Source organism: Emys orbicularis, chromosome 9, assembly GCF_028017835.1.
Source record: "Emys orbicularis isolate rEmyOrb1 chromosome 9, rEmyOrb1.hap1, whole genome shotgun sequence".
Taxonomy (NCBI): domain Eukaryota; kingdom Metazoa; phylum Chordata; order Testudines; family Emydidae; genus Emys; species Emys orbicularis.
In genome coordinates this window covers 46022282-46037124 of record NC_088691.1, presented here as the reverse complement: position 1 = coordinate 46037124, position 14843 = coordinate 46022282, and the positions used below count along the sequence as shown (strand labels likewise).

Sequence of the window (14843 nt, the reverse complement as noted above, 5' to 3'; positions counted from 1 at the left end):
GTTCAAAGGGAGGCACAGTCAGGTACAGTAGACACAGGACCGTCCCTCTGTTACACCTGTTCTGATAAGCAACGTCACCCAGCGACCAGCTGCAAGGGGAGGGCAATGGCCACCGTTTGGGTAGGACCTACTTTATTTCCTAGTCTGCCTGCAGAGTGTTGATGTGTGCGCACATATGGGGAGATCCCCTCTTCCTGCCAGGTGCACCGTGCTCATGGGGGGCAGGTAGTCAATGGGAAGGGGCAGGTGGGAAGAAAGGAGCCCTGGTGCCTGCCCGACATTTTCCTAACTAGGGCAGCAGGGAGGTTGTCACCAGCTGGGAGAGCCAGGGCAGGCCTTATTGGAATCTGGGTGGTGGGCAGGCAGAGAACCCCGGACAGTGCCCACTGCTCCTCAAAGCTGTCTAGGGAGCCAGCAGACGCCGCCCAGAGGAACTCTGCCTGGATGCGTGAGACCAGGGAGGAGCAGAAATAGGCAGGCAACTGGCCCTGCACCCGCCCCAAAGGGCACAGACCCATCAGAGAGAAATACCAGGATTCCGCCAGCTGGAGCTGAAGGTTATGTGCACAGATGGGCAGGGAGGGCAGCTGGGAGCTAACGGGACTGAGTCATTGGCTGTTCCGGCTGGCTGGAGAGCCCAGCCCCAGGGCTCAGACAGGTCCACCCCTTTGTCTGGCAGGTTTCATGAGGGCTGTGTGCGCTAGGTGAGACTCGGGGGCTGGCACCCCTGCTGCAGGGGCCAATTCTGGCACAAACAGGGGCTTGTTCTGCCTATGCCACTAATGACCTCAGTACTGAAGGGAAGAGGCTTTCCAATGCAGGCCTGCTCCCCCGGCTGCCCCAGGCCAGGGAGAGACATCCCCCACCCCTCAGCCTCTGTCCCAGGCCTGCCCTCACAGCTGCAGAGAAACCCTTCTGAACACAGCACAAGCATGACCACAGCAGGGACACCTGCCAATACCCCAAAACAACTCACAGACGTGTTGATACTGAAGCCTAATAATGTCACTTTAAAGAGCAGAGCCTGCTCCTCCAGCAGTCAATAGCAAAGTCCCATTGACTTCCCTGGCAGCAGGACCTGGCCCTGCATTTCAGTATCGACATTAACTGTTTCACTGCTGACCATAGTGGTGGGAGCAGGTGGCTAACATGCTCATCCTGCAATTCCCAGGGGCCCAAACCCTCCAGCCAAGCCCCGCCCCCCAGGCAGTGTGGGGGTCGAGCCAGCAGCACTGAGCCCCGAGCACCCAGCTCCCCAGCCTGCACGGGCAGTTCAGTGCCACTGCGCAAGCTCACGGCAAGAACCACGCTCTGCCCCCTCCCTTCCCAGGGCCCCTCCCACAGTGCCTGCCATTTCTCTGGGCTGCCCACAACCATCAGCCCCACTCGGCTACCAGCTCGGCTGGGCAGAGACAGGAGGCCCTGGAGATAAACCTCTGCCCAGAGACCTGCCCACTGAGAGGGCGCCCCCCCACCCCCCGACAGCATGCAGACAGACACACACACTCCCCACCCCTCTGCAACATGGTCCCAGCGCACAAACCCTCCCCCCCCTCACATGCACCCAGAACTCCTCCCTCCTCAGCTCAGCCCCCCGCAGCAGCGCTGCACAACTGCATGAGGAGCGTCCCGGACGTGCTGTTGCTAGGGGCAATCTGAGGACACAGCACACACCTGGGCCCCCCTACTGGAACTCAACCCTCTCCCCCCTGAGCCGCAGGATCTTTCATACCGACCCCTAGAATCAGCTTCACAGCTCACCCAAAGCATGACTCAGCACAGCGCCCCCTACCACTGCCCTGGGACAGGGCACCCCTCTCTGCACCACTATGGGCTCCCCGACAGGTCTCCTGGCCAAGCACCAGCCAGCTCCAGCCCCCAGAGCCCGGGTGAAGCGGGAGCTCCCGGCCCCATCCTCACCCAGGGGCCAGAGAGCCAGGGCATCGCCAGGCAGTCAGGGGAGCAGGTGCTGCCAATGGCCCCTCACCCTGGCGCTGGGCCTCCCCACAGAGCTGCCAATGAGTTTGAGTGGAAAGGGCTGCGTGTGCCAGACACAGCTCTGAGCACCCAGCTCCAGGAGACCTTGGCCCCAGAGCCCCCGAGCAGATCCAGTCTCCCCCACTCCTCAGCACAGCCGTGCCCCAGGCCTGCTCCCGCTGGCTTCACACACATCTGGAGAACAGCGGCTGAACAGCGGAGACTAGCGTTACTGGAAATGTAGACCCCTAGCCAGAACTGCCAGGCACGTCTGGCTATGCTGGACGGGGCCACCCATCACCCCTGGCACAGGCTGACAGCCCCCCAGACGCCCCTCCCCTGTTCCTTTCGTCACTGTCAGCAGGTGCAATCGCTCCCAGCCAGCACAGCTCTGGCCTTCAGCTTGGCCTCCCCATCCCTCCCAGGACCCCAGCACCAGGGAAGGCAGCACAGGCAGAAATAGCATGAGACCAGCACCATTGCAGCCACTCAGTGCTCCCCAGCACAGACCCCTGTGTGCCAGCACCTCCAGGACCAACCCTCTGCCAACAGGGGTGCAAAGAGCCAAGGCTGGGCAGAAGTGGGACAGCGCTGGGCACGCAGCACGGGACACAGTGGAGCCAGCTAGGATCTATGCCCAGCTCCAGCCCCGCTGCAGGGAGTGAGGGCCGACTCTGCCCAGGGAGCTGCCAGGAGGCAGCAGTTCCAGCAAAGCCCTGAGCTGCTCTGGAGGGCCCTGCACCAGCAGAGAGCCGCAAAGGAACCAGATCTTTTCAGCCCACAGGGCGGCACTTCCTCGCAGACATGACGAGGGCCAGCAGCCCCGCACCAGGGCTGAACGCTGGGCAAGGGACAGGCCTGGGAGAGGGCTAAGCCCCCAGCATCATAGAGGACCAGCACCAGCCCAGCAGAGCTGCCCAAGGCTCCTACGGACAGGACAGCCTGCACTGATGGAGCAGAGCACCTGGGGTTACACTAGCCATGGGCCGCTCACAAGCCACCTTTGGCTCTTCGCAGGGGGCTCATTTAATAATGGGGGTCCTGTGCCAGGCAAGCAGGGCCCAGAAGACAGACAGACAGACACAGCCCTGACATTGGGATGGAAGGTGCTGACCCTGAGCCCGGGATTTGCACCGTCCAGCACGACCCCTTTTCGAATGAAGAGAGTATCTCCGGTCAGAGAACGGCCCATCTCAGGGCTGGGCCTCAAGGGATCTGAGTTCAGTCCCTGGCTTAGCCACACAGACTTCCTGAGAGGTCACTTTGCCACTCTGTGCCTCAGTTTCCCACCTGGAACAAGGGGATCATGCACAGTGGTGTTGGGGGGACTCATTAGTGGTTGCCAGGTGCTCAGATACTGCAGTGACAGGCCATAGACAGTACCCCTGCTGCTGGACAAATGCAGCATGAATAGACCCCACCACTTCCCGCTGCTTCCCATCCCCCCAACCCACCTAGGGCTGTTGCTAAAGTACCTATGGCCACATGCCCCTTCTCTGTACCAGAGGGTCACATAGCTCCCTGTACCGGGGTGCGTTAGGAACGCTGGGGAGTTCCTCCCCCAGAGCAGTGCGAAGAGGCATCACCCCTGTCCAGTGCTCACACAGAGCAGAAGGAGCCAGGCCAGTGCCACCCCACAGCTCCACACAGCCTGGGCTGGCGGGAGGGGGGGGGGAGGGGGAGAGAAAAGAGCGCCAGGGTGCCTGCAGGGAATTCTCCCCCGAACACACAGTGCTGTAACAAGCGCCCTTTGTTCACCAGCAGTAAGCCACGCGCAGCAAGAACAACCAGGCTCTAGGTAGGGCAGAGGTTTCCTGCACTGACCTTCCATCTCCCGCTCAAGTGCTGCTCCCAGGTCAGAAATAATAATGAAATTTGTCCACAGCACAAAGACAAACAGTTTGAAATGAACGGTAGCCTGTGCACAGGAAACGCCTGGGAGGCTGAATGTCAGGATTGAGGGGCACCAGCAGAGTTGTGTATGTGGGGAGCCCAAAGCTGGGATAGCAGAGGCTGTGGGTCAGGAATGAGGGGCACCGGCAGAGCTGGGGGGGAAGCCCAAGTCTGGGATAGCAGGGGCTGCAGGTCAGGACTGAGGGGCACCAGCAGAGCTGTATCTGTGTGGAGTCACAGGGCCAGGACATAGCTTAGACAGACAGCAACAGATGTGAGCATGCTGGAGTCGAGAGACCCCTGGGACTGGACTCAAAGGCCCTGCTTCTAACTGGGGTGGGCTGGGAAGGAGACAATTACCAGCTGAGATGATCAGCACAAGCAGCCGACATGCCCGGGGTTCTTCTCCAGCAACTATTCTAGAGGGAGCAGCATCTGTGCAGGACGTGCTGCCAGCACATCAGCCCAGAGCCCTGCCTGCTCCCACAGGGCCAAGATCCTGGGCCAACTGCCAGCCCACCGCAGCTGCTAGTTCATCCCACAGCAGGGCTCAGGGGAGACGCAGAGGATGCATCCTGCTCTGGCAGTCAGGAGACCCCAGGGCAATACACCCCATCTGAGCTCAGAGCAGCCCCTCTGAACGAGGCAACAGCTTCCCAGGGGAGGAGATAGGTCCCACTCTCCAGAGTGCGGCCAGGCTAAGCCTGTGGCAGGGTGGGTGCTGAATTCAGACCTGAGCTGCCTGCATGCCGAGATCACACACACACACCTTGGCCTGCAAACTTCCTTCCTCCCTGGAGGCCTCTGGCTCTCATTACCAGCAAGACAGAGGGAAAGTGTAACCGGAGCCAGAGGCAGCTGGGAGAGGCTCCTCTGGCAGCCAATGCTGATCACTCACCCAGCCAGTGTAGGGGGATATCACCTGGCTCTGGTTAACCTCGCACAGCTGGGGAGCCTGCAGCTGGGTTACAGGCCACAGCCACGCTGCCAGGGGAGAGGGCCACGGAGCTGGGGGGACCAGCAGTCTCAGTCACACCAGGAGCAGGGGTGGAGGGGTGCAGCAGCAGCGTACTGGCCCAGGAGCCCTGGATCACCCCCATGCGAACATGAGCAGCCTCCTCCCACTACATCACTACCAGCATCTGCAGGGGCTCTGAGGAGCTGCTCTGGCCCTCACTACTTAGCCAGTCACTCCTGTGTTCCCACTGCCCCCTGCCTTGGGAACTCAGAGAGAGAGGGCAATGCCCCGCTGCTCAGCACAGCCATGGGGAGAGCAGGAGCTGGGCTCCTGCAAACATTTCAGACCCCATAGGTGCCAGGCGGAGAAGAACGGCCTGGCTTTGGAAGGACCCTAAGAAACTCCCACGCTTCCTGGCTGCTGCAAGGCACCCAGAAACCCAGAGTCCTACACCAAGCACATGGCTCCCCACGACCTGCAGGCACCCATGTGATTTGCTCCCAGCCCTGCCCACAGGACCCCTTCAAGTTCTGGGAGCCTCACAGGACGACGAGCCCCTTGGGAACCCGAGCCCCATGCTGCCTGTACCTGCCAGGGCTCTGGCTAGCAACCCTTGGGTCAGCAATACAGACATGGGAGAACCACAGGGCAGGCCAATTCCTCACCAGTGAGGCTCTGAAGAAAGGGCCCATGGTCCTGCACTCCGTGGATCAGGGCTCAGAGCTCGGATCTTCTCAGTGGTCAAACACTGGAAGCCCAGGTCTGGGGAGCTGGCACACAGGATGAAAACCCGGCAGAATCCCGAGCCAGAGAGCTCACCCCTGGGCCCCACACTACATTAATTTTACAGTCCACTTCCAGTCAAAGCTGAACTTCGCACTCAATCCAGTTGTTAGCTGTGGGGGACCCCATCTGAGAAAGTCTCCTTTGCAAGGCCGCTGGCAAGAACAGTTGCTGTCACACCCAGGGCAGCGAACATGGCCAGCGAGATGCAAGGGCCAGGGCTGCTGGAGAACAGGCAGCAGCTGCCTGGAGCCCATCCATGCTTGCAGGAATGCTGTGCCACCCAGAGGAGTTTAACATGGCCTGCGGGTAATGCACTGTTAACATAGCCCAGCAGCTGGCGTGGAGGGGCCGCACCATGGTCAGCAAGGATGTTTCTTGCCCCACTTCAGCTCCCAGAGGCAGCACCAGGGGACGCTTCCCCATCTGAGGGGATGCTTCCCCAGCTAAGTGCACGATGGAAGCCCTTCCCTTCCTCGGAGCTGCGGGGCAGGCAGATGATGTGGCTGGCTGAACGTTGTCCTGTCTCATTAGGACAGCTCCCGCAAGGATGGGGGTAAGAGCAGTGAGGACACGGCTCACTGCAGCCCACTGTGAACTAGAATGGTTTGATATTCAGAACCACTACGGCCTCCTTCCCAACCCCAGCCCTGCTCACGGGTCCCAAGCATTCCAGTGTGTGCCAAAATCCTGCCAGACTGCCCCCTGGCACCACCACCTTGGGCAGCCAACGAGAGCAGGGGCAAGCTCCTTCTCTACCCCACACATAGGCCAGGGGGACCACGCTGTTAGCTTCAACCTAGGGCAAGAGGAAGGGGTAACCCCTGGGGAGAGGCCAGGCCACAGCCTAACAGATCTCACGGGTAGGAATGTTTTCCTGAGACCCAGCCAAACTGTTCCCTTTTTTCAGCTTTGTGCCATTCCCCCATCACACCCTCTAGCCCAGACCAGTCACCTGCCCTCCTTGGGGATTTCACTTTTCAGACGCTTGTCCACATTCAGCTTCCTGCCACCGCCAACCCTGCTTAGGAGGCACTTAGGGAGCTCGGCATCCACGCTGGGGCATTTTCCACCCCAACTTCCAGATCAACCCCTGTAGCCTCTTCTGTCCCTTTGCTCTCAACTCCCCCTCCTGCATGCCTGCATCTTCCTCAGATCTAGCAGCCCAGACACATGCATTCTAGACAGCGCGGCCACAGGGTGGACCTATCCACCCTGCTCCCTTTCACACCCCCGGGGCGCTGCACTTAAACAGCCTGACCTGCACTACAGCCTTATGCATTTTTAAATAGTAATAAAGAAAGCTCAAGTGTCAGCCAGCTGGAACGGTTATTAGCAGGTTTGGCTATTTCCACTGCAAGGGGGGAAAGCCAGCCCAGCCCTGAATGGGGAATTAACAGAGTCATGTGTCCACTGCTCCAGGAGCAGCATTCGGGGTTTATTTAACCTCCCTTTCAGCACTCTTTACATAAGTTTCCACTCTGATCAGAGGCAGCTTCTCATTACAATCCGCATGGAACTAATGTCAAGGAATCACGGGACCAGATTCCTAAATCTAAACTTTCCTTTAAAAAAAATAAAGCTGCTGGCCTGTCTGATAGCCAAAGTCCCATTCCACATGTGAGCTGAGCTGAGCAGAACCGGATGCAGTGCTATCTTCCTGAGCCTGCAGACAGCCCCATTGCTTCTGCAGCACCTCCTGGCTTTGCCACATTTGCAGTGATGTTAACAAGATGTTGGTCAGTTTCACTGCTGCTGTTCACAGCCACCTGGGATGATCAGTGTTACCCAGCCAGCTGCCTCAGGGTAAGGCGTAATGGAGTTCATCGATTCGAAGGCCTGAAGGGACCACTGTGATCATCAAGTCTGTGTGTAAGACAAGCCAGAGAATTCTTCGTCATAATCCCTAGAGCAAATCTCTTAGGAAAACACCCAGTCTTGATTTAAAACTTGTCAGGGATGGAGAATCCACCACAACATTGCTCCACTGGTTAATCACTTTCACCGTTACAAAAAAACGCCTTATTTCCAGTCTAGATTTCTCTAGGCTCAACTTACAGACCGTAACAACTTACAATTGTGTTAGACCAGGGGTAGGCAACCTATGGGACGCATGCCGAAGGCGGCATGTGAGTGGAGTTTTAGGGGCACCGACACTGCCCGGGTCCTGGCCACCGGTCGGGGGGGGGGCTCTGCATTTTAATTTAATTTTAAATGAAGCTTCTTAAACATTTTAAAAACCTTATTTACTTTACATACAACAGTAGTTTAGTTATATATTATAGACTTATAGAAAGAGACCTTCTAAAAACGTTAAAATGTATTACTGGTACGCGAAACCTTAAATTAGACTGAATAAATGAAGACTTGGCACACCATTTCTGAAAGGTTGCCGACCCCTGTGTTAGACCTTCCTCTGCGAGACTGAAAAGCCCCTTATTAAATAGTTGTGCCCCACGTAAGTACCTGTAGACTGTGATCAGCTCCCACCCCTTCTTTGTTAAGCTACCTTGATTGAGCTCCTTGCATCTCTCACTATAAGGCAGGTTTTCTAATCTCTGACCCCTATCTACTTTAACTGGAATTGTGGGCACCAGAAGTGGCCACAGTTCCAGCAGGGGGTGCACCAGTGCCAAATACAGGGGTGCAATAACCTCCCTGCTCCTAACTGAGATTCCCCTGTTTATGCATCCAAGGATCACAATAGGCCTTTTAGCCACAGCATCACACTGGGAACTCACATTCAGCTGATTATCCACCTCACCCACACATCTTTTTCAGAATCAAAAGTTAGGCACATGGAGAGGAGGACCCACAATAATGGAGAATGGGGTGAGTAACAGAGACCCCTGTTCCCTCCAAGCAGCTAAAATCTAGAGGCGGAAAAGAGAGAGAGAGTCCCTTCTCCGCTTCAGCAGCTAAAGCAGCTCAGCTTCAAACACTGGCTAGCCAGAGGCGCTCATCAAAGGACAAAGCCCCCAAGCAACAACCAGAGATGAGTTCCTCATTCCTAGGCATGGGTGGCCGGGAGCCACCCCACCGTGGCCTTCTGCGTCCACTCCTGTGCTCTTCCCCCTTGCCTCTGGTAAACTGTCCAAGCCCCAGGGAGCTAGACAGCAGACTGCATGAGACACAGCCATTGGTAACCATCTCCATGCCTTGCAATGGCTCGCAGAGGACGGAGAGGAGGGGTTCGTCTCTTTTAGCTCTTCCTCCTCCCCTGCCAGACACACACTGCTCCCAGCGCAGCTTGTTTTAAAATCTATCGCTCACCCAAATTCTGGCCTTGACAGGAGCTCAGACCTGGATCTTCAAGCCACCCACCCCACCTCCTTTCTTCCCCCAAAGGCTCCGAAAGGAGAAAACACTTTGGGTTTTGAATTTTTTTGCCCTGTTAACAGGGAGTGAAGCGCAGCCCGGTGCCCGCCACTCAACCCCAGGAAACCTTGGCCAACCTCAGTGTCCCTAGCCCTCCGACCAGCCCACCCCGCTCTGCAGAGCCCCTGGCACAGCTCTCCTATGCGGGCGAGCTGAGCCAGGGACAGACACGAGTGGCGGGGCGGCCTGAGGCCAGCCTGCAGGGGGTCCTGGCTACGGGCTGCCACAGCCAGCCGAGGGGGATGGGAAGCCGCGCACCGCTTCTGACGGGTGACGACTCTCTTCCCCGCTCCCCCAGAGCACAGACCCAGCGTGGGTAGGGCAGAGGGTCCGCCTGGCCCACCCCCAGCGCCGGGGGCTCCTGCCTGCCGTACAGCGCCTCCCTGGGCGCTCGGACTGGGCTGCTCCCCGCGCCGCCAACACTGCATCAAGTGGGGAGCAGCCACTAGCCTTTCCCGGGCCGCCCCCAGCCCGAGCTACCTGGAGACCCGCCTCCAGCGCAGCGCGGGCCGCTTCCCTCCTTCCCCGGCCTGTCTGATCGCCCCGGAGGGCATTACCGTCCCGAGCCTCCTCCCGGCGCCCCGCTCTACAGGGCGACCCCGCGTGTTCATGTCCACAGCCCCGGCCAAGCTCCCTGCGCCCTCCCGCCTAGAGCCCGGCCCCGCTACAGCCCGCGCTCCCGGGCCGGCCAGGGCACCCCCGCGGCGCCTCCTGCGAACAAAGCTGAGCAAGGGCCGCGGCTCCCGGCGCAACCAGCTCCCAGCCCGTCGCGTCGGGACCCCCCGGCCCCCCCGGGTCCGCTGCCGAGCCGCTTTTCCGCCCCTCAGACAAAAGTTTCCAGCAGGCGCGGCCCGGCTCCGGCTCCTTCCAGCGGGACGAGGCCGCCCCGTCGCCTCTCGGGCTCAGAGCGCCCCCTGTCGGCCACACCCCGGCCGCCTCTTACCTTGGAGACGATGAGGGGCTCCCCGTGCTCCAGCCCCCCCTTGAGGGTGAAGCCCCAGGGTGCGCCCCCCTGCAGCTGCACGTGCACGTACTGGAAGGAGACCAACCGGCTCTCGGTGCGCTCCTCCGGCGGCTCCATGGCCGCTAACGCCGCGGCCCCCCGCGCCACATCCCCCGGCCAGCTCGGGCTCCGGCGGCAGGAGGAGGAGGAAATGACACCGAGCAGCCAGCAACGTGACGGAGGTGGGGGCCGAGCGGGGGCTGGGGCAGCCCCGGGGGCCGGCCAATGAGGCGCGGCCGGGGTGGGGCGCGGGGCTGGCCCCGGCCTCAGTGTTACACTCTCCGCTTGCGGGCGTGGACTGGGGTGTATTTACATAGGGAGCCTGAGCACACGTGTGATGTGTGTGAGTGCATGGCCATGTGTACATGTGGCTATATGTACCTGGGCACGTGGGTACCTCCTTATTCACACTGAGGTGTGTGGGTACGGCTGTCTAGGGATGTATACTGCAGGATGCATGTGCGTCTGCACATTCTCACGTGTGCTTGTATGTAGGTACCCTTGTGTGTGTGTGTGTAAATCAGCCTTGCACAACTCATGAAACATTAACAGCTCAGATGCCTAATCCCCCTGTCCCGCCTTTCTCAGGAGAACTGGCCATAACCAGAAAGCCACTGATATTTTACTCCTCAGAACAATTCCTGTCCCTCTTCAGTGCCCCATGGGCTGCACCCAGCTTCGCAAGGAGAGAGCCTGCGTCTCAGGGACATTTGGCACGTACCTATAATGCTGTGCCTGGGTGAGTAGAAGTTTGACAGGTGACTGTGTGTACCACCATGGTGATATATGTGTGGATATATAGGAATGCCTGCAGATGTGTTCTTGGAAAACCAATCTCTGCTTCGTACACAGTCCAGTCTCCACCTCTGGGAAGCAGGTTCAGTCATTGTTCAGTGAATAGGGCAGGCAGGGGCAGAAGGGGCTCAAGAGACCTGGGGATGGCTAATCCTGGCTCTGCCACTGACTTGCTGTGTGCCCTTGGGTAAGTCATATCACCTCTCTGTGCCCTGTTTTCCCTCCCCCCTTCTCATTAGATTGCAAACACTGCAAGGCAGCGCCTGTCTCTGGCCAGGAGTGATGTCCTGGCCCCAGGGAGAGCTTTGATGGGGCCAAGATTCCTCCCCACATGTCTGCAGTGCCTTGCACAATGGAGCCCTCACCCTGATTGGGGTCTCATCTAAGTGCTACTGGAATGCAAATAATGACTCAATCCCAGCTGCCAGCCTGGCCGCCCGCACGGTTTTGCAATGGCATGTTCACTGTCTTGCTCAGAACGTCCTGCATGCGCATGTCCCAGCTGGCCATGAGCACGCAGTGAAACAGAACCAGCTGCTGAAAGAGGCAACACCTCATCTGCAAGCTGCCTTTCTGCTGTGGTATTTTAAACATGGCCCTTACCTTGCAATGCTGGGCATTTTTGCTTCTTGGTCAATTTTTAATCGGTGAGTTTCAAAAACAAATCCTGCCTGGAGAAGGAAATAAACCTGCCCAGATCCCCTAGACTGGCCATGCTGCACCAAACCTCCTTCATGCTCCTCTGATCCTGGGCCAGCCAGCATAAATTAGCTACTTACATATCCAGCCCCCATTCCCATAGTACCTGCCCTCCCTACCACCAAGGATTCACTCTCCCACATCCCTGTGAAGTGAAGCAGGGCCATTGTCTTCACTGTACAGCTAGGCGATTTGCCGACAGGCACACAGGGTGCCTGTGACAGCACGGAGCTGATCCCAGGTCACTCAACTCATAGACAAGGGCTCTAACCACTGGACCATCCTTCCTCTCTGACAGTGCTGCCTCAGGGGCTAATGACCCTATGCTGTTGCCATAGCTACCGGGACCTGTTGCCTGGCCTTTCTGCAATTTCTTTTCAATTAAGTTTATCATTTTTGTGAGCTAGGATCAGATGTGCCCCTGAACAGGTCACCCTGAAAATCACTGGGTTGTCCCCCCGCAGTTTAACTCTCTGCTGTTGGCTGCACAGTGCTTCACCTCAGCCCTGCCTGGAGTCGCTCTCAGGACACACCAAGCAATTGCCTCATCCTGGTTCTGTCAGGGCAGCTGGAGCAGCCCGAAAACTTTCCACCCTTCCTCCCGAGATGGAGTGAATCCACTTTGCCCTGGGCAACAGGCTGCAAAGGAGCCAGAGAGGTGACCCACACACTAGCAAAGCTGCCATGGGCACCGGGCCTGAGCATCTCCAGCTGGGCTCTCTGGGGATGTGCTGGCCCCTTCCCTGGGGTGGGGTGTGGGGGAACCCCCCAAGCCAGCAATTATCTCACTCTCCCCAGAGCACCTGCTGAGCACGGGATCCTAGCACGTGGCTCTGCTTTGGTTTCAGGTCTGAGTGACTGGCAGGCAGGAAAGCTCCCACAGTGGCCATAGCCTTTCCCAAAGGCAGAGGAAGACGGGGGGAGTAGGGAAAGTGCTGGGGGAGGTCACACTGCACGGTAACGTTTTCAAGGTGGCACATTCAGGGGCACATCTGCTCCTCACTTCAGTTCAATACCCAGGAGGATCCCGGCACAAGGGAGACATCACCAGCTCGAGCACACTCCACGCCCACCCCAGAAGTATTTCCAATCCCCCTGAGGTGGTTGATCCACCTTCCTGCATCCTTCGTGGTCACATTAGCAAGGGGTTGGTCAACTGAAAGCATGGGACAGGTCCCTGCCCTTACCTCACTGAGACGCACATGCCAGCAGGGGAAGAGCAGTGCTGTGGGGCCACTCATGGGCTGAAAGCCATGGGGACAGGATGGAGCAGGTCCCAGCACATTCATTAGGTGAATTGGGATCAAGCCACACCCTCTAGCTGCCAGACCACACCCCCGGGGCATAGAGTGCCAATTCACCATGCTGTGCACTAGCACAGGAACATGGCCAATGATGTATTGGACGCACTGAAGGTCCATCTCCGTCTCTTGGCTCTGACAGTGGCAAATGCTAGGCCCTTAGCAGAAGCTGGAAACGCCTGTGATAAATCTTCGGGGTCGAAATTCCTTCCTGAGCCCATCAGAGGATCAGGGCATGCCCAGAAGCATGAAGATTGAGAGCCTTTGTAACAGTTGTCCTAACAAGGTGCTGCTGTCATTCACAGGAATATAGGAATTGCCAGGCTGGATCAGACCCGAGCGTCATCTGGCCCAGTATCCACAGTGGCTGGTACCAGATGCCTGAGAGGAAGGTATGAGCCCCCCACAGTAGCATATGTGGGATAATCTACCCTCCATGTAAGGTATGAGAGCCCTGTGGTAGCAGATCTGCCCGTGACAGTAGGTCTCATCCTAGTCTCACGAAGACTGGCTTAAGCCTGAAGCATGAGGATTAATACCAGATCAACGTCTACGGCCAAATTCTCTGCTGGTGTAATGTCATTGAGGTCAATGGAGTTTCACCAGCAAAGGATTTAGACCCTAATCAATCACTGTCTATCTCAGGGGTTGCTCTAGTGCCCATAGCATCTGAACACTGCCCAGGTAAATCAGGTCTGTCTGGCAAGGTCTCAAGTGGAATGTGGTGCTATCCAGCAGTAGCAGGTTCCACAGGTGAATTCTACTAGTATTTCCTCTCTGATTCTAGGATTCCTTTGATTCTAAGCCACTGTCACCTTTTCATTTTGCCAGCTGCCCCTTTGTACATTGTGGGATGGGGGTAAATAGCAGCACCCAGCTCGCTTTTGCTGTGCCATTTATTAGTGCATATATGGTTCTCTCAGACTTCATTCATAAATAATAATCCTTTGCCTTTCTCTCAGCCCTCCCAACAGAGCATCTCAGAGCACAGCCCACAGGGGCGGCTCGAGCTTTTTTGCCACCTCAAGCACGGCAGGCAGGCTGCCTTCGGCGGCAATGACAGTGGGAGGTCCCCGGTCCCGCGGATTCAGCGGCATGCCTGCGGGAGGTCCGCTGGTCCCGTGACTTCGGCGTATCCGCCGCCGAATTGCCGCCGAATCCGTGAGACCGGTGGACCTCCCACAGGCAAGCCGCCGAAGGCTGCCTGACTGCCACCCTCGCAGGGACCGGCAGGGCACCCCCCGCGGCTTGCCGCCCCAGGCACGCGCTTGGAGCGCCGCTGACAGCCCAGACATTAGTTCCTTTATCCTCATAGCACCCATATGCGGGAGGTCAGTGTCATTATCCCCATTTTCTAAATGGGGAAACTGAGGCACAGAGAGGTGCCTCAAGCCACACAGTGAGTCAGTAGCAGAGCCAGGGTCCTGCCCCCTGTCTGTTGCTCTTACTCATTTCCTTTCCAGATTAAATAGGCCAAGGCTTTGAAAACCTCTCCTCATGCAAAAAGGGGCCCAGCCCCATGTGCTGCCATTAAGCAGATTCATTGCCCTTCTCTGGTCCATTTCTGTGTTCCCCATCTTCAGGGTAGATGGGTGTGCATGGATACACAGAGTGCATCCTACTGGCTAGTGGGTGCTGTTGTCTCCCCTAGTGCCCCTGGCCAGGTCACTGCATTGTCATTAACACTCAGGCCTGTCTGGGTGGTTCTCATAATCTCGGCTAAACCATGGGGAAGTGATGAAACCGTGTTTCTCTTCTGATGCTCCTTGGGCTGACGTGCCAGACTTCAGGCTGAGGGGGATACATGCCCATGTGTGGGAGACAACAGGGAAAAACTGATCTGGTCCTGCAGTCATGCTGCTTTGGGGTGTCTCGCTGTTAGCTCTCGCTAATTATGCAATACCAGGCCTGCTTGGTGCTGGGACAGGAGGCCATTGGGAAATCCCCAGCTACTGCAGGACATGGTGTGAGTGACTCAGCAGGGGTGCTCCTCCCTCTGAGTCAGGCCTGAACCCACCACCCAGCCGAGCGCTGGGAGAGGCTGTCTGTCAGGGGA

At 57.8% G+C, this 14843-nt stretch overlaps 1 protein-coding gene across 1 annotated transcript in view; it reads right to left on the bottom strand.

Moving 5' to 3' along the window:
* The window catches only part of SHROOM4 (shroom family member 4), a 56182-nt gene extending 46112 nt beyond the window's left edge, over positions 1-10070 (bottom strand). The window contains exon 1 of the mRNA XM_065411161.1: positions 9933-10070. Within this exon, the coding sequence (XP_065267233.1) occupies positions 9933-10070 (138 nt within the window). The remainder of the gene's footprint in view (positions 1-9932) is intronic.
* Positions 10071-14843: the final 4773 nt, after the last annotated feature.